General features: G+C 38.2%; 4 protein-coding genes across 4 annotated transcripts; all 4 read left to right on the top strand.

Moving 5' to 3' along the window:
- Positions 1-681: 681 nt before the first annotated feature.
- Positions 682-1,614, top strand: LOC133862557 (uncharacterized). Its single transcript, XM_062298387.1, has one exon. It carries the CDS (start codon positions 691-693, stop codon positions 1,612-1,614), a length of 924 nt encoding a protein of 307 aa, XP_062154371.1. The 5' UTR covers positions 682-690.
- A 356-nt stretch (positions 1,615-1,970) lies between these two features.
- LOC133862556 (transcription factor bHLH131) lies at positions 1,971-5,853 on the top strand. The gene is made up of 4 exons (XM_062298386.1): positions 1,971-1,991; positions 3,141-3,326; positions 5,111-5,347; positions 5,443-5,853. The coding sequence occupies exons 1-4, from the start codon at positions 1,971-1,973 to the stop codon at positions 5,851-5,853; spliced, it is 855 nt and encodes a 284-aa protein (XP_062154370.1).
- Positions 5,854-7,449: 1,596 nt separating this feature from the next.
- LOC133862555 (protein PELPK1-like) lies at positions 7,450-7,926 on the top strand. The gene has a single exon (XM_062298385.1). It carries the CDS (start codon positions 7,450-7,452, stop codon positions 7,924-7,926), a length of 477 nt encoding a protein of 158 aa, XP_062154369.1.
- Positions 7,927-10,253: 2,327 nt separating this feature from the next.
- On the top strand, positions 10,254-10,688 carry LOC133862554 (protein PELPK1-like). Its single transcript, XM_062298384.1, has one exon. It carries the CDS (start codon positions 10,254-10,256, stop codon positions 10,686-10,688), a length of 435 nt encoding a protein of 144 aa, XP_062154368.1.
- Positions 10,689-20,417: the final 9,729 nt, after the last annotated feature.

Raw genomic sequence — 20,417 nt, 5'->3', positions numbered from 1 at the left:
GGACCAACGGTGCAATTATTTCAAAAAAGAAAAGAAAAGAAAAGTAAGCGTACTTCCTATCACACCCTACGATCGTCGATTAGAATTCTTTATAATTATTTGTCTAAATTTCAAAGAATATAGATAAGCAATTATAAAAAATTATTTATGAGACATATCTAAGTAAATAAAAATTAAACTATCTAACTATTTATCCTAATTCTTATAATTCATCTCTCGTACCGAAATACCGTGATCCTACGATCGTAGCCCTTATGTACGGAATTGCAGTGTGCAGCAGGAGATGTGGTCCATGTACACAAATAAGGACGCCGTTGGAAAATCAGACCTCTTTGACCCATACCATATTTGACAAAACTGCCACTGTCCAGAGTCCACTCGGCTCAGAGCACAGAGGAAGAGAAAGATTGCGCCCCAAGCATTCAAGCTTAGGGACCCGGACCTTATTAAATTCCTTCCGATCAAATGACCAAAACACCTCCATCTCCACAAATTCAAGACCGTACGCCCATCTCAACCGTCCACGTCTATCATCTCGCAGAATTGTAAGGCTCAGATACATATCAGTCGTTGTACAGATCCGTAATTTCATAAAATCATGCCCATTATCGTCCACTGTGTAATCCCGTTAAAAAGCCATTCCCTCCCTCTTGGTCTCCCATCACCTGAAAAAATCCCAAACAGAGAGAAATGGAGGGAGCTAGCACTGCACTGGGCCCCAAATATATTCTCGGACTATCCGCGTACTTCCTGACCCGCCGAGACCTACCCAACTGCCGACGCTACGCTCTCGAAGCCCGAAATTCCGACCCGAAGAATTCCTCCGTCGCTGACCAGATCCTTGCCGTCGCCGACGTCCTGCTCGCCGCCGAGCGCCGCCTCGGAAACGGCCTCCTGGACTACTTCTCTATTCTCCAAGTCCATCGCTCCGACTCAGAGAACTGGGAGCTCATTTGGACCCAGTACGAGAAGCTGGCGACCCTCCTGAACCCGACCGTCAACAAGTTCGCGTTATCGGAGGACGCCCGGGTCCTCGTCCAAGACGCCTGGTCCGTGCTGTCCGACCCGGGAAAGAAAACCAGGTACGAGAGCGAAATCGACGGGCCAGAAAAGAAAGGGACCGAGAGCGAGATCAGTACAGAGACATTCTGGACCCTGTGTCCGTACTGTTACTGCATGTACGAGTACGAGAAGATTTACGAGGAGTGTTGCCTGAGGTGTCAGAATTGTCGGAGGGCGTTTCATGGGGTGGCGATCAACGTGCCGCCCAAGATCGTTCCGGTTGGGGAGGAGAAGTACCATTGCGGCTGGGTCTGTTTTCCATTGGGGTATGAAAAGGGTGCAGAGAATGATGGTGAGGGTAAAAACGACGGCGTTCAAGGGAATGTGCAAATGAGAAATGTGAAAACTAAGGCGGGCCGCCGGGTGATGAAGAACGTGAAGACTGTGGCGAGGAACACCAAGAAGAGAATGGGGAGAGGGATGAGGGGTAGGACGAATGGAATGGAAAGAATGAATTTGAATGTGGAATGCGGTGACTCTGGTGAGGATGAGTTGGAGTTTTCTGAGGGGGATGATGATGTTTTTGTTGGTCTAGTACTGGGTCGGCAGTGATTAAGAGAAATTAATTACCTTCTTGTCTAAATAACATAGGATCTTACTCAGCAGTCAGCAAGTAGTATTTTGGTTGCCTCTTTGGTTGAAATGGAAGGCGAATTGCTATTGGGATCAGTTTGATTTGAATATGTAGTTCAAAGCTAGTGCTGTGATTATGGTATACTTTTCTAATCTTCTAGATGAAAAAAGGTGTCTTGGAATAGTTCTCAATGATTTTCTTCTTGTGTGTTTACTTTTTTTTTTTACTGCCCATTGGGAATGATTTTTATGTCTCTGGATACTGTTGAAGCAGGGATGAATGAATCTTAATTATGGGTTGCTTTTGTGATTAGTTTCAACCCTGTTGATCGGATATGATGTTTGTGATGAATGCTGTATGAGACTGGTGAATATTGAAGCTTAAAGTTGATGGTTTTATTAAATTACAGGTTAATTGCTTCTGTGAATAGTTCCAAGAGTAATATTTGATGGTGAAAGTCTACTCAAGCTGCTCTGCAAGACCAATTTTTTTTTTTTTAGATATGGGTCTCTGCATGAACTTTTCACTTAAATTCCTAAAGAATTGCATCCTTAAATTCTTTTTGTGTGGGACATTGTTCATGATCTACTGAGATACTTTGCTTGGAAAGTTGAGCTGCTTAATGAATCTTTTCGTGTGGATTGGAGATCTTTTTTCTTTTCGAATGAGCCTGCAGATTTATGCAAGAAGCTAGCCAACTATAAAGCAACCAAGCAAAACCACCCAAACAAAACAGCATAAAAAGAGAAGGAACAACATGCTAGACATTATGCAAAATGGTATTAGAGAAACCTTAGCTAGGATCGCATGCACTAATCGTCACCTCACTACTAAAAAAAAGACATTTATGGACGGTTTTTTTCTAGACGGTTTCTAAAACCGTCTAGAAAATAAAATTTGCAGACGGTTTTTTTGAAACCGTCTAGAAAAAATTAATTATGGACGGTTTAATTAAACCGTCTATAAAATTCAAGACGGTTTAGTTAAAACCGTCTAAAAATTTTCATTTCCAGACGGTTTTATAAAAACCGTCTATAAATTTATAGACGGTTTTTTTTAAAACTGTCGTTAAATTTTATTTCCAGACGGTTTAGTTAAAACCGTCTGGAATTTATAGACGGTTTTTACCAAACCGTCTGGAATTTTTTTCCCCCACGCCATGTCATCAATCCGTGTAATACACCTCTTATTTCACCACGTCCGTCAGATTCATTTCCCAAACAAAATCAAAACCATCGATCTCTCTCTCTCTCCCTTGCTCTCTCTGATCTCTCAGTCTTCTTCTTCCCCAGAAAACTCTCTTCTCCCCAAATCTCTCTTCTCTCTCTCGTCTCTCTGATCCTTCTCACTAGGTGGCGATCTCGCTCGACCCAGATACGCGTCCACGGTCTTGGCGACTCTCTGCATCGTAGTGGAGCAGTGCTCTCCGAAATCGCCGGCGACCTCGTTGTCCATGGTATCGATGTTCTCGTCATCCTCGTTGACGGGGATGGACGTGACGTAGGCGTCGCGGTCGTTGCCGCCGTATAGGTCGGTGTCGAAGGTGACGGAGGTCAACCCAAAGCCAGTTGCTGCTCCATACGCCTCCGCTCTTCCTGGGTCTTCGCGATCTCCGGGTCCATGGCGAAATGGTCGAACGATTTGGGGTTTCCGGCCAGATCCGGCCGAAACCGGCTTTGGGTTGTTTTGGGTTGGTATAGTTTTTGGTTGATTTGTGAAAGGGGGGTGTTTAGCCGTGGCTGTGGTTGTTGGGTTGTGCAATGAGGGAGCAGATCCGGCCGAAACGGCTTTGGGTTGTTTTGTGGGTATATTTTTTGGTTGATTCTCCGGTGGATTTTCCGGTAGAACGCGCGTAGAAGCTTAAGAGACCACTGGAAAAAATAAAAAAATAACAAATAATTTTTTTTTTTTTTTTTATAAAAAAATAACAAATTGTGGACGGTTTTGGGCAAAACCGTCCATAATTTTTCTGGACGGTTTTGCCCAAACCGTCTAGAACTGATTCTGGACGGTTTCGCCAAAACCGTCTAGAATTACGGACGGTTTTGTCCAAACCGTCTAGACTAGAAATTCAATTAGCGACGATATATCCTAGACGGTTTAAAACCGTCTGAAAAAAACCGTCTGGAATTGATTCCAGACGGTTTTTTTGCATTTCTGGACGGTTTAAAACCGTCCAGAATTTGATTTTTTTTTTGTAGTGCCTATTAACACAGGATTGAGGAAATCCAATAAGAGAATCAACTCTTAGTCTGACATTCTACATAATGTCCATGAACACACTAATAGCATTTCTTATCCTATGGGAGAACAATATAGAATCCTTTTCCATCCATAGGAGATTCCAGTCAAATTCATGATTGTACATGCTTCTATTCTAATTAGTTAACTACTTTCAGTTGCTGAGCTTGTTAATATGTTGAGATTGCTTTCCCAAAGGTGCAGTCTAGGCTGTCTATCATCCACTCTTCTCCTGCTTTAATTTAATTTACTTGGCAAAAAATGACTAGGCTATTGTTACAGTCCTCTATGCTCAGGACTTGAATTTCATTTGTCTTTCTGCCTCTCAAACATTTGAGTTATAAGTAGGAGTTTTTAAATGTAAGTTATTTTATGTTCAATTGGGGTCTTTGAGTCGATAAGAGTTTAGGATTTTCTTAGTTGTTTTACAGTAGGAGTCAATTGCTACAATTGTAAGTCTAATCAAATCAATTTTATGAATAAAACTGAAATAGAGGAGAAGTCTTTTTCAAACACTTTGTTTGAAAAAGGTTCATAGATTCCCTCTAAAAATCTACCCTAATTAATTACCCCCTAACAACTATCTTCCTTATGGACCGACTTCCATGGCCATCATGAAGGTCTTGAGAGAGGCATGATCAGGAGAGAGAGAAGAGAAATTAGGAGGTGTAAGTGGGAAGACTGAAATCCGCTTTCAGATTTTTCCTCAGACCATATCAAGCATTTTAGATGAGATGATCTTAAATTTAATCATAAAATCAAGCAGGGTGTTAAATCCAATTATTTGGTTTAATACTCAATCTCCCTAACTTAATTGCAAATATATACCATCTCACGCGCAGAAAAGAAAATATATTTAAACCACCTCATTAAATTTGCTTTAGCTGGAGCCATATATATTTCCATTGGCAATTTACTCTCTCTCCCGTCTCTCTTCTCTATCTAGATCGAGAACACTTGCAAAAAAGGCAAATCTTCTTCCTCATAGGGGCACATTCTGTAGAGTCAAATTTGCTCTCACTCCCATGGCCTTACTGCGACAGGTAACATCTCTCCTCTTTCTCTCAGCGAGTATATGACTAGGATTCCTTGAAATTTTTTGCCCGAATTTCAAGAAATGAGAGAGGGAGTTTTTCTAGATTTCGGGCAGAAAATTCCATTTTTGGTTTCTTTGTTTTGACATCTTATATATCTTATATTAATCTGCCTCCTTTCTTGATTTTATGCATGTAGTTAGAACAAAACATGCAACAGTTTCAAAGTTACTATAAATCAGAGGCACGTACAATACAAACTAGCTTCTCTCAAGGAGTTCTCTCAGCCAATAAAATTTCATTCTACAAACCAAAATCAAAAGCTGAGGCCAAACAACTCGCTGCCAAGAAACACAGCGAGGCAGAGAGGAGGCGCAGGATGCGAATCAATGGCCAATACGCCACTCTTCGCAATATCCTTCCAAACTTGATCAAAGTAAGTATTTGTTAGTTCATGAAGTTGGTTTCTTTGTTGTTAGCATCAAAACATGTAATAAACAAGAAGATGTACGTCTTCTATCTTAACAACAGATGGACAAGGCGGCGGTGCTGGCAGAGACGGTCCGGCAAGTGAGGGAGCTGAGAAAGGCAGTTTCTGGTCTGGAAGCAGTTTGTAGTGGTAAGGATTGTGTGTTCCCGGGTGAGATGGACAAGCTGAGTTTGGAAAACTGTGACGATGAGCAGGGGCTGGTGAAGGCCACGTTCAGCTGTGAGGATAGGCCAGGATTGATGTCGACGGTGGCAAAGGCGCTGAGAACGGTGAAAGGGAGGGTGGTGAAGTCTGAAATGGTGACAGTGGGTGGGAGGACCAAGAGTGTTTTGTGGGTGCGAGGGCTGGGTGGTGGAAACGAAGGGATTGTGATGCTAAGGAGAGCTTTGAAGGTGGTCATAGAGAGGCCCATATTGTCAGGGATGATCAGCAATAACCCACGGTTCACTTGATGCATGATTATAATTATGTGGAATCAGTGAGGGGATCAATTGTACGAATTATACGATTGTAAAATTAATGACTCTTAAGAATGTAGATTTAGGTACATGCATGGGAGGATTTCATTATCTAGGCTTCACATGCTGTATTATAAACGAGTAAAACACTCTTTACACCTATTTATCATATTTATTTCGTATGTATTTTAAGTGATCGATTTTTTATGTTAATTTTTTTTAAAAGAAAAGTCACTTAAAAAAAGTCACGTCGGTCCGATATAAAATGAGTGCGATAAATAGATGTAAAAAATAGCATTATTCATTATATATATTTTTCTTCCTTTATGGAGTAGTAGGCTAGTAGCATATATACTCCATAAATATAAATATAAACATTAGAAATTGTCTTAAGCGAAAAAATAACTGAAATTCTCCCCCATCTTACAATTTTCACCGTTTAATTTTACAGAGATTTCCAATAATTTTTTCAACCGAAGCAAACCAAACTTATTGTGTCTATATATATATGAACTCCGGCCATAGCTATAAAGACATTCAAAGGTGCATGGTAGTTTAAAAGCTGCTAGTGTTAATTTTTCAAAGATTGGATGATCTTAACGTTTTTTTTTTTTTTTTTTTTTTTTTTTTTTAATTATTATTATTATTATTATTATTATTATTATTATTTTTCGGGGGTTGGGGGAGAATCAATTCGGTACGTAATAGTTTTATCTGGCTAAATAAAAAACGTGATTGGGCTGCTTGGCAAGATTGACATTTGTCGTTGTGTTTAATTTCAATAGAGTGTATTGATGGGTTCGCCAATAAATTTGAGACTACGTACCCACCATGCCACCACATGCAACATGAATGTTACGGAAAATGAATGTGTTTATCAACCATCCACCTACTACACTGGTAATTCTCATTGTGTTTGATTCCAATGGAAGATAGGTTTCGGTGAAAATTAAGAAAGATTAATTTGAAGTTTTCTTCAAATTTGTTGGACGAAATTTCTTCAATTTAATCTAGTAACTAATTGATATGTGTTTTTAGAGCACGTGGTTCTCACATTTTCTAAGGATATATATCTATTTAATAAATTCGATCAAAAGAATTTTCTCGAACACAATTTAAAAAAAAACCTTTGTCCAACCTAAAATCCATTCGATATATAGTCGATTCAGACGTGTGGGCCATGAGCCGATTAATGCCACTCGCTGATTGCTTGTAGATTTGATGTACTTTCGCAAGAATCTAAGAGGCATTATCAAACACCATAATGAGATATATCTATTATTTAATTGAGTACGAGTCATCAAAATTTGCTTCCAGAAGAGATTGCTTTTGTTAAGTTATCCCCTGGGAGGGCAGCTGGTAGGTTGTACGTGTTTGACAGGCTTTAATTCTTGTTGGGAAGGTGAACTAACGAGAATTTATCCCCCGCTTCTCCAACTACATCTCATCAAACACTTGGAACCCTTCAACATTCCACTCTATAAATACCAATTACGACTTGCCTTCCTTCGACTCAAAGCACAAAGAAGCAGAAAAGTACCCCATATATATCGAAATTAAGAACAAGCTGTCTCTGGTCCCTATCAAACAATGGCTGGTTCTACTCATTTTTTCCTATTGTCTTTGATTATGACATTGTCCTTGTCAAGCATCAACATGAGCATGGCAACTCGTCACCTTTTGGACACGCCTGCGGCTCCACCCCCGGCATTGCCGCTGCCTACAATTCCATCTCTGCCAAAGGCTTCATTGCCTCCTCTGCCCTCCATACCAACACTGCCTAAAGCCACATTGCCCCCACTGCCAAGCACGCCATTGCCAACTTTGCCGACTCAACCAACTCTGCCAAAGCCCACATTGCCACCACTCCCATCTCAGCCAACACTGCCACCGTTGCCAACTCAACCAACTTTGCCAACAGTTCCTAAGGTGACTCTACCTCCTCTGCCTGCAGCCACTCCATTGCCCACCATCCCAACTACAATCCCATCTATTCCTACCATTCCAACAACAATTCCAACAATTCCAACAATTCCTTTCTTCTCCCCACCCCCATCAAACTCATGAACTAGTAGTCCTTGAAAAGCCATGGGACCATTCACTTTCTCCTGCTCACATTGTTGGATGGTTCTGTGTTTGCACCACTAGCTACTTGAAGACCTAGACATATGAGTGTTTACAGGGTTGTGTGAGGTTTATACTACATATGCTTGTATTTATTATTGTGGAGTCATTCTTTACTCATTTCAGTCAGTCGGATTGTTATTGTCATTGTTATCCTTACGAATATGATTACTTCTTTATTTAAATGATGAGCTTCTATCTTCCATTGATTCCAAGAGCATTTTCAGCAATGTCATGCAGTTTAACTAATAAAAAGTAATCATTTAATTTCGACTTTACTACCTATCACTTTTTCAATACAAATTCCAACTGATTTTCTATTGCATTCTATATTTTTTAAAGTATGATTTCTCAGTGTTCCCCCCCCCCCCCCCCCTCAAACCACCAAGAGAGAAGAGAGAGAATGTGACCAAAAAAAAAAGAGAGAGAGAGAAGAGAGATAAATGATTGTAGCAAAAAAAAAAGATAAATTATTAAAAAAAAATGCATAAGATAAACTGATTGCCTAAAAGTAGCTAATCAAAAAGTAAAATGTATTTTTTTAAATAAATAGAAGACAAACTATTGAACATAATTTTCACATTATATTAGTTAAATATACACAATATAGAGGTTTTAGAGCATATGCCAGAGATGCTCTCACACGCTTTACTTAATTGCTTTCATTACTAAAAGAAATGGAAGTACCGGATAACAAGAGGAAGGAAGACTAAAATATGCTGCCTTAACCCACTTAAATATAAACAAGGGAAAATTGTAAATCAATCTCTTTTGTTGCACCAATTTGCAATAAGCTCCCTATAGTTTAAAAGTTGGCTTAAAAATCCTCGTGATAAGCATAAATATTGGCAAATAACAACCTCAACCCGAACTTCCGTTTGAAATTTTGACAGAAACAATAAGAGTATTACATCAACACCAATAATAATACAACACATGTCCCATATAGTATATATATATATATATATATATAAAAGGACAATTTCTATTGGAGTGGTCCAACCACCCTAAGGTTTTGAGCCACCCATAGAATTATTTTCTATTTATATTTTTTATTATGTGGGACACATGTCGTATTATTATTGGTGCTGATATGACACTTTTAATCGACAGTTTCGTCAAAACTTCAAATGGAAGTTCAGACTAAATAATTATTTGCCATTTATGCTTATCACATGAAATATTAAGTCACTTTTTAATTAAACTATAAAAAACTTATTGTAAATCGGTGCAATCACATGAACTAGTTTTGCATTTGTCCCTTTAAATAATGTGTAGGGGAGGAAAACTTCCATCCCAGGCTATGACAGTCTATCAAAATGAACATGAAAATGAGGATCATGTTTAACAGCTGATTCTCATCGATCATGACCACGGTGATCATGTACGTTGCCAAACTTATATGAAGAAACATCAAATCCATATTCCCGACATAAATACTAGCTAGTTTTTGGACAAATAGTGTCAAATACTATGTGGTACTTGAAAGAAATGTTGATTGCTTGTAAATAAGTGGCGTAATTTACCTCTAATTGATGAAAACTATAAGCAGTACTAAATTTCCAATTTACTAAGGAAAGGGTGTTACTAAAAATTTAAATGTCCATCACATTAATTGTGTGAGAGTCCATATAAGACTCACTAGTCCAAATAAATTTTAGACTGCACCGCCACCTATATATTCGAATAATCGGGTCTCATGTAAGCTTTCTTATATGTGCTGCCAAATTGCTAGTTGCTCTTATTCTTATAAAACTGAAATTTTAAGACTTTATTTTTGAACTTCAGCTATGGAGCCCAGCTACCTGAACAAGTCTCGTTCCACTTATAACTTGATGGGCCCTATAGAAACATTCTCATATTTATTGCTGATAGGAAAAGGCAAATTACTTACCATTCAAATAGCAAATTGTTGAAAATCCACGGGATATTAATTGTGTCACAAGGAAGTGGTAGTCAAATAATAAGTTGGGAAAAGTGAGGTGCCGGGTGAACCTACTGCATCTCTGTTGGTTCCATGGTCGGCAGGTAGGTCGGCAGATTTCCTAAAGGCTAGCATTTGTTAGCAATTCTGAACCTCCAATGTGTCCACTTTGGAAGGTTGGCTAGCTAACTATTATGTACTTTCTTCACACTTCCTCCAACCACATCTTATCAAACACATTTGGCGATCGATCTATAAATACCACCAAGTAGTGCATCAAATCTTCAATTCATCTTGCTTGCCAAGTACTCTAGCTAGCTATCTCAAACCTCCTTTCATTGAAACCATGGCCTTTTCCAAGTATTGTTTCCCTCTTTCTATGTTCATAGCATTAATGTTACTCTCAAGCACGGATATGAGTCTAGCAGCTCGTCACCTCTTGGACACACCAGCTGCTCCACCTCCAGCTCTGACACTGCCTACAATCCCATCTCTGCCCAAGCCCACCTTGCCTCCCCTGCCCTCTTTCCCAACACTGCCTACAGCCACGTTGCCACCCTTGCCAAGCATGCCGTTGCCAACATTGCCCACTCAGCCATCTCTGCCAAAGCCCACCTTGCCACCATTGCCTGCCAACCCATTGCCTACACTGCCAACCCAACCAACTCTTCCATCCACATTGCCACCGTTGCCCACCATCCCAACCACAATCCCTTCAATCCCCACCATTCCAGCGACAATCCCAACCATTCCTTTCCTCTCCCCACCCCCATCAAACTGATACACTAATCCTTGAGATGCTACCTTTCGATTCTTCCGCCCTTTAGGCTTAGCTTTGTTTGGATGATTCTTTGCGCCAGCACTTGTATTGTGTTCAAATATGTTGGAACGTACCTAGCTATCTTTGTCCTACATATATATATTTGTGTTTTTTAATTACAGGCTTGAGTGGAGCCATTTGAATTCGTTTGTGTAAGAGACTCCGATGATTTATTTCTATCATTGTAGAATCAATATTCTTTTGTATTTCAGAGTCACTTGTGAGTTGTGAGTGTTACTGTTATTGTAATAGTCCATATCATTATTGAATATGATTTCTTATTTATGTTACTCACGAGCTTCTCCTCAAACTGACATGCAAATTCTTCTTCTAGACTGGATTGATGGAATTTTTCAAGCCAAATCTATTATTGTTAAATTAAAAAAAAAAGTATAAAAAGAAAGGTTAAACTCCATAAGTTATAGTCTATGCTAAAAGCGTTAAATGTCCAAAAAATTTCTCAAAAATAAAAAGTCAGTCCACATAGACAATAATAATTACATAATAAGAATTAAGGAACTGCATGCAATTTGGGCAATTCTCATAAAACGAGAAACTAATGCTATGTTTGTTTTGGCGTAAAATGATTTTCTGGAAAATGATTTTGGTATTTTTTGGTGTTTGGTAGGGGCGAAAATAATAGTCAACCGGAAAATGATTTCTGTTTGACAAAAAATGCTTAGTAAATTTTGGAAAATGATTTACGCTTTTTAAAAGCGTAAATCATTTTACGAAGACGCCAGACGCATTCGACCCCTATTAAATGACACAGTCGACTTTCACTTCAAGCAGTTGATTATCACCGAAATCTTGCCGGAACCGAAATCCGACAGCATCCAATCAATGTCGCTGGAATCCAATCAGCCCAGATTCCGGCTACCGTATTCCGGCCGGATCCATGCCGACTGGCTGGGATCTGGCCAGAAGGACCGAATTCTGGTCCACTGGCCGGATTCCAGCGGTTCTGGCAAATTCCGGCTAGTATGTCGGAATCCGGCCAGTATGTCGGAATCCGGCCAACCCAGATTCCGACGAAACTATTCGTATTCCGGCCTTTATCTTGGATTCTGGCTATGTAGCCGGAATAGCGGAATCCGGTAAAAGTTGCCAGAATTCTGTCGGTCAGTGACGGAATCTCGTCTTCAGTAATTTTTATATTATTTTACATTAATATTTATATGTTTTGAATAAAAATTGATTTATAGGTTAATATGATTGAATAAAAATATTAAAAATATTTGTGATTTTCCGTACGCGCCAAACACAAAAAAATGCTTTCGGCGAAAAATATTTTCCAGAAAATGACTTCCCTGAAATCATTTTACGACGGAAACCATTTTACGTCGAAACAAACGGAGCATAAATTTAATATTTTCCTTTTATATATATATACACGTTAGTTTGCTTGAAAGGTCATATATACGTACGTACGTAATAGCTAGTGGGCAAATGGTGAGAACGAGTGATATGGCCAAATCGATTATATATATATATATATATATATTTTATTTTTTTTGAGGTGAAGCACCAGAAAAAAAAACCTTAATTTGTCGGTCCACGGCATTGGCATGCTAATTAAGCGTGTTGAAGGCATTGGTTAAAGTTAGTTTATGTTTGAAATTGCAACCAATCAATATAATGGAGCTAGCGATGTCAAGCGAGCAACCAATCTTCTCAAAACTCCCCGCAGATACAACCCATCAAATTTCCAAATCCTTAGATTCTCAACATATTATTCTCTATATATGAAAACCCAATGAATCCTCTTCACAAACACAAATATGAACGCTACAAGTTCTTTCAGCTTTTTGCCCCCCTATCAACATGGCTTTCTATGAGGATATCTTTGTCGTAACTTTGATCTTAATTAGCATTGTCACTTTCAAACACCGATGTGAGCCTAGCAGCTAGCATGCTACCTTTTGGACACACCAAAAGTTTGAACCGCAGATTTGGCACCGTCTTTGATCCCATCCGATCTGTCCATGTCCCACTCGATCTCTACGCCCATTTACTATGTTTTGATGAATCTAGAGCTCATTCAATAGCTTTGTATTTCACCTCTCTCCTAGCTACCGCCGTTGAGCCTACAAGGGATATATTTAGTTGCCACCGTACGTTCTGCCTTTTCTTCCATAATAAATAAAATGACTCCTAGACTTGACGAAGTCTTAGAAGTCCCTAGATCATTGTTTATGAAATGTAATAATGTTAATCTCCTTGTAACTCCCACAGCAAAAACAAATAAATAACAATAAGAAACATACAAGAGCCATTTTCATGTATACATATCTTTCCTTTTTCTTGTAATCATATCTTATATTAAGATAACTCTTCAGTCTTACGAAATACGCTTATTTTGTCTTATTGCGACAAGTGTCCCCTTATAAGTTAAATGAGTCATTTAATTCCTCCAAATTTTCATGAAGCATTCTCAAAGATTTTTCACATTTCTTTGATTTTCGTATTCACAGTTGGAAGGATCCACCTTCGCAATCTCCTCCTCCTTTCTTACTACTAATCAAAAAACGAAAAAAGAAGAAAGAAAAATTAAGCGTGATGAGTCATATATAGCTCATAATTAGCTGGTAGGTTTGCTTTCCTATAGGCTGCTATTAGTCAAGCCATCCTTTGAGGCTGGCCAATATTTTTTAGCAAACAATATATTAATGTACTAGCTTGGGAGGTGAACTAACTCGTTGGTCTTGGCAGTCCCTCCAACCACATCTCATCAAACACACGTATTGGTGGTTCTCGAGTACTCCTCAGAATCCTTCAACATTTATAAATACCCCATTGGAGATGCATGGTTTCTTCAATCAAAAACATCGATCTATCCTATCCAATACTAAAAGTGAAACAGCTTCTCAAACGACCTCGATCCTGCTGTTCTTCTCCAACCCCATGGCATTTTCTGGTCATTTCTGTTTTGTTTTGTCTTTGGTCGTAGCATTATCACTCGCAAGCAGCAATGTAAGCCTAGCAGCGCGCCATCTGTTGGACACACCGGCTGCTCCACCTCCAGCATCGACACTGCCTACAATCCCATCACTGCCCAAGCCCACATTGTCTCCCCTGCCCTCTTTCCCAACTCTGCCTACAGCCACATTGCCACCCCTGCCCAGCACGCCATTGCCAACTCTGCCACCGTTGCCTACACTGCCATCTCAACCAACTACTCTTCCGACATTCACACTACCTCCGCTGTCAAATACTCCATTGCCCACCATCCCAACCACAATCCCTTCAATCCCCACCATTCCTGCGACCATCCCAACGATTCCTTTCCTCTCCCCACCCCCATCAAATTGAACCACTAGGCCGCCCTGAGATGCCACATTTCCATTCCTCTTTCTTCTAGCTTAATTGTTGAATGGTTCTTTGCACCGGTACTACTTGAACCGTTTTCTGAATGTCCGGGGATCCTGCCTTGGTTCTATATCTGTGTGTTTTTACAGGCCATATGATTATGAATATATATGGTTTCTTTTTATGTGTGTTTGTATAAGGGATTCTTAATTATATACATTTTCCATTATTCCAAAGTCATTATTTGGTCAATTTAGTGTCACTTGGAGTGTTACTCTTGTTATTACCCATATGATTATTAATATATATGATTTCTTCTTATGTTTTTTTAAGTTACGAGCTTCTCTTGGCCGGAATTGACTGTAATCGGATCTTAATTTGTTTCCATTACTAGAGAGAGAGAGAGAGAGAGAGAGTGGTGAGGGTTGATCAACTAGATGAATGCTTAACAATAACAACCATTAGAATACACCAACGTATTTTATCGAGTCTATATATATGAAGAAGCATTGAATCCTTATCAATTTTGAATACAAAGAGTATAAGTCTTTTAATGACTTTTAAAATCACTATTACAACTGGTTTATATAGTAACTTGTATTTCACAGTATTTTTCCCGGTTAATTTGTAATATCTATACTTACTAAGATTATTAGATTATGAAATGTAATTTTCTTGTAAGTCAATCTCCCAACTAAAATAAATAACAATACAAAAGAAGAGCCATTTTCATGTGTATATATCTTCCCTTTTTCTTGTAAGCATATCTTATATTAAACCAACTCTTAGTCTTGTGATTGTGTGCAGCTTCTCATTCTCGTCCTGAAAATTAAATATTCTATAATCTCGTTATTTATGAAATTATAGGATTTTTTTTTATAAAATTAAACCAACAAAAAAAAAAAAAATCAATATCTAAGTACTGTGCACTACAACATTATCAATTTTGAGTGGTTTGAATAGTTTCGATTGGATAACAACTTAACACATAGGGTTTTGATTCCAGGTTGGAGTCATTTTACTGTTCAAACGACTCCAAATGGTTGGAGTCGTTTTAGCTGGACTCCAAATGATTACAATCGTTTAAACAGTAAAACGATTCCAATGTGAACAAAATAATTAAAAAAAATGTGTGGAAAAAATGCATATCATACATCTGGATAAATTCAGCATGGTTTAGTACCAAAAACTAAACCAATTTATACGTACGTCTGGATAAATTCAATTGTTGCTGGCGTGAGGGGTTAAATCCCAATAAATAAATTGGTGGATGGATCCGTGTATGAGGGTCATACGCGTTGCTAACTGCTGGCCACGTGCAGTTGGCCGCGTGGGTCCCGCGTAGTTGATCCGAACGTCTCTAAATGTGCGGTTAGCAACGTGTATTCTATACACATGGCTAAATGTATTTTTCTTTTTCTTTTTCTTTCTTTTTTTAAAAAAAATGGAAAATTATATATATTTTTTGCTACATATTCTTAACACACGTCGCCATAATCAGTATTATTGCTTAAAAAAAAAAGAAGAAGAAAAGAACAGATCGATCTGTTCTTTTCTTCTTCTTTTTTTTTTTTTTTTTTTTTTTTTTTTTTTGTTTTTTTCCTTCCTAATATTGTATACGATATACGTATACGGAGACGATGCCGTCGAGATCCGCCCAGTGTATCCGGCGAGATCAGCTCCGGATCTTCGTCCAACTCGTCGTCGACGATGCCGTCGGGATCCGGCGAGAAAACCCACGCCACCGATCGACGAAAATACCCACGCCGGCCACCGATCGACGAAAATACCAACGCCAGCCACCGATCGACCAAAAATACCCAGTTCGCCAAGAATGAGCAAAAAACACTAACTACTCCGGCGACTGACAAAAAGGACCCAAAAAAAAGGTAAAAAAAATACAAAAAATCACCATCAAAAGGACCCATAAACGACCGGCCTCTTCTCCATCATCGACGACTTTTCTTCTTCTCCGGGTGTTGGTGATCGAGTATGGCGTCTGGGTGGGGGTGAGTCGTCGTCTGCTGAGAGAGAAGGAAAATTGGGAGAGTTGAAAAAAATAAGAAGGAAAATAGGAGAGAGAGAGAGAGAGAGAGAGAGAGAGAGATTTCTAAAAAGCAAAAGAAAAAAAATTTGAGAAGCCAGGCAATCGCCTTGGCTTTTAAAAAGAAACGAAAAAAATAATTAAAAAATTAAAATCAAAGATAAACTTAAAACAGAGGTGCGACCTTTCCCCCCAAAATATGCAAATGGCAACGTGGTCATAAAGCATGTTGCTAAAATTTGAAATTTTAAAATTTTAAAATGTTTTAATTCCTGGAAAAAAGTAAAAAATATGAATATTTTAGCCACGTGTATTACTATACACGTGGCTAATTGGCGATGTGGAAATTATACCCGTTGCTAAATGGCCACGTAGATTTATACACGTGGCTGTATGGGTACGTGTATAAATCCACGTGGTCATTTGGACACGTCTAATTAATTACACGCGCCCATTTGGCCACGTGTAATTAATACATGTGGCTAAATGTGTTCTCCCTGCATTTAGCCACGTGTTCGTTATTACACATGGCTATCTGGCCACGTGGCTACAGTAACGGCTACTATAGACACGTGGTGAATACCACATTTTTTTGTAGTGGGACTACCAATTTGACAACTGAAAGAGAATCCTATCTAACTATAAAGTACTGGATCGTGGTTTTTAGTCACGTTTCAGGAGGATTCAAAATGAGTTTTTTTATGTCAATATACACCCATGGTTTTAATATGATAATTAAATTTACGAGGCATCTCAAATTTGTTTGAATTGCTAATCTTTAATTAGAACTGAATTTCTATAATAGGATTGACCACTCTTTAGTTGGCTTGTAAGGCCATACAGATACTAGTGGGCAAATGGTGAGACGAGCCATATGGGCATGGGTGAAGCACCAATTAAATCGATTGTGTCCACAAATAACTCAATTTGTTGGTCCACGGCATTGTTCAATAGCCCATTGGGGGTGCTATTTAAGTGTCTTGAAGGCATTGGTTAAAGTTAGTTTATGTTTGAAATTGCATCCAATCAATGGAGCGATGTCAAGCATGCAACCAATGCTTCCCAAAACTCCCCCCAGTTACAACTCATCAAATTTCCAAATCCTTTGATTCTTCAACATATATACTATTCTCTATAAAAACCCATTGAATACTTGCTCAGTTGCTCTTCTTCAAAACACACATACGCCCGCTACAAGTATCAGCATGGCTTTCTATAAGCATATCTTTCTTGCGACCTTTATTTTAGCATTGTCACTCTCAAGCAACCATGCGAGCCTAGCAGTTCACCACCTTTTGGGCACACCAGCAGTTTCAACCGCAAATTTTGTTGTGTCTATGATCCCATATGATCTGCCCATTTCGTCCACTCTGCATCCATTGCCAGAAGTGCCGACTCAACCTATTCTAAAAAAGCCACAATGGGTACCTTTGTCATCACATCGAAGAAATCTAGTAGCCACTCAATTGCCTGCTATTATCCCAACAACAATCCCTTCAATTCCAATCATTTCGTCAAAATTGCCAACCATTCGTGATGCAACACGGACCCGAGCTAAGAATAGAAGGCGAGTTTACTCAGTTGCAATTCCATCCAAGCGAGAATTGACGTCCAACAAATATGGTTGGACAAAATTGATGGGCCTAAAACACTCGATTGCAAATCCCAGTCGAGCGAAGTTGGAAAGGAGAAATCAGAGCCACTTGGTTGCAAACCCCGTCCGAACAAGGCTGCAAACGAGCGAAAAGAACTACTCAGTTGCAAACCCCAATCGGACAAGGTTTCAAAAGAGCAAACAGAACCACAATAAATAAAATGACTCCTGAACGTGACGTAGTCTTAGGAGTCTCTGAATCCTGGTTTGTGAAATCTATACTTCCTATAGATTGTGAAATGTAATTTTCATGGAACTCAACCTCCCAGTTAAAATAAAGAAATAACAATGCAAGAAAAGAGCCATTTTCATGCATAGATATCTTTCACTTTTATTGTAAGCATATGTTATATTAAACCAACTCTTCAGTCTTGTGAAATGTGCTTGTTCTGTCTTATTGTGTGCTTGTAATTCTATGATTCTAGTCCAGAAAATATTCAATAATCTCGTTATTTATGGCCTAATCTTTAAATTATAGGATTTTTTTTTTATTACCCAACTCAAAAATATAAATTCTGTAACATATAAAATTTAGAAATAAAATGAGCAAAAAGGTGAGGTAATTGCTTATATGGTCAAGCTTCATATCAATTAGTAGCGATAAAAGTGAGCTATTAATATTACATTATTTTTTCTAAGGTGGTGTTTTAGCATGTTGTATTCAACACTCGACGACAGAGCTCTCTTATATATTAATGTATAATTTTCACAAACTTAAGACTCCAAAAAATGGTTGAGTAAGACATTTTGGTGACTTGAGGGGAAGTCTAGCTATATTTAGGGGTGAAATGCAAATCCAGATGCGGTTATTAGCAGTATCCGCATAATGCAGTCATCACTTGTAGGTATCAACATCCGCATCATGCGATTACTATCCGCATCCGTGATGTTATTGCGGTTATTAAATACATTTATTATCCGCTAGCCGAATATGAGGTAATGAGCGTTTTAGATTACTATCTAAATCTATATGCAAGATTAAATAATGTGGTTATTACTATCAACCATAGATGGTCATTGTCTTATAGAGTAATTGAATTTGGATTACCAAAAAAAAAAAAAAAAAGTAAATATAATGAAATATGACTTTGAAATGATAGTGAAAAAAACCTAACATAACCAAAATGTCATAAACTTACCAAATTCAAAACGACCTCATTTTAGTGAATTTAGTTAAATGTATATTATATATAAAGGGAATGCACCGTATCCGCATACTCAAAAACCATTATCTGCATCTGCATAAGCGGATAATAGATTTTGATAACCGCATCTACATATGCAGATAACAAATGCATGCGGTTATTATCCACCCGCATTTTCACCCATAGCTATATTGTATTTGGAATGTTGATGTGATGTAGTAGAAGATTCATGCATGAATAGATGATTTATTAGGATATATATTTATATTTATGTATTAGTTTTGTGATCGATGAAGTGGTCGAATCTCACTTCGGGTAATATGATAAAAGTGAGTTCTTAAGAGCATTCTTAGTAGCCTCATCAATTTTTATTTACCAAAATAGTTAAAAATCACTTTTCTCTATTATGGTGAGCCACTTTTTTAAAATTCTCCCAACAGCCTCATCATTTTAATTATTCACTATCACTATTTCATTTAAATAATATTTTTTCAAATTTCTTTATTTTTTTCTCTATTTAATCTTTTTATACAACAAGCTACCATACACTTTCATTTTGAGATTAGATAATTGCTAAGAAATTCATAGAAATTTTATTTGCTTCTCAACCAAATTCAAGAAAAAAATAAAGAATAGATAAATGAAAGAACCACAAAGTTTATGTAGAAACAAAGAAACCTTCGTGTCCATGAAATAAGGACATCATCATGTGAGAGAGATTAGAGATAGGAGAACCGTGTAGCTCTCGTTTGACACATCGAACAAACAATACACGTCTTGGGGCAAATTAACTTTAAAATATAAACATACTCGAAATATATATTTTTTTTTATAAATTTAGAGAGAGAGAGAGAGAGAGGTGATTGGCCACCCTTGATGGGTGAAGGGTGCTGACCATTATTGGTGAAGAGAGGCTGTCCTTTATTAAAAGGGATAACCTCCCCTTGATGACAGGAGGCTCACCCTCACAAAAGGGTGGTCACTCACAAAGAGGGGTGGCCACCCCTATGTAAGGGGAGGATGCTCCTCATTACTTAATGGTAGCGGAATGACCACATTTGATATACGGAATGACCATAACTTTAGAAATAGGAATGGCAATTACTGGGAATATAAGGAGTGAGAATGGAAGGACCATTTCTATTCTTTAGTTTAGTGATAACATATACTCTCTTACTAGAATTGAATCAAAATTCTTAAAAAGCCCATGATTTATAAAAATAAAAATGATAATGTTATTACTAATAAAAAAAATAACTGAAAACCGGCCTCTTTGGTGGTTCGCCACCTTCGAAGAACTATCACCAGAGCCCCTCACGATGGAACCATGGGGGTGGTCGGCCACCCATACAATGTTTGGTTTTTATTTGTTTTTTACATATATAATACTTATTATTGTTGTTGTTTTTGGTTGATCAAGTAATTACACAACTCATTAGAGAGTAGATTAGAGAATTTGTTGGAGAGAGTATAGAAAAAACAAAAACTAAAATAAAGAGTTGTACTTTTTCAATAACTACTTCAACTATTATGGCTGA

This window comes from Alnus glutinosa, chromosome 3, assembly GCF_958979055.1.
Source record: "Alnus glutinosa chromosome 3, dhAlnGlut1.1, whole genome shotgun sequence".
Taxonomy (NCBI): domain Eukaryota; kingdom Viridiplantae; phylum Streptophyta; class Magnoliopsida; order Fagales; family Betulaceae; genus Alnus; species Alnus glutinosa.
The sequence above is the reverse complement of the archived record's forward strand: the minus strand, read 5'-3'. Positions and strand labels throughout refer to the sequence as shown.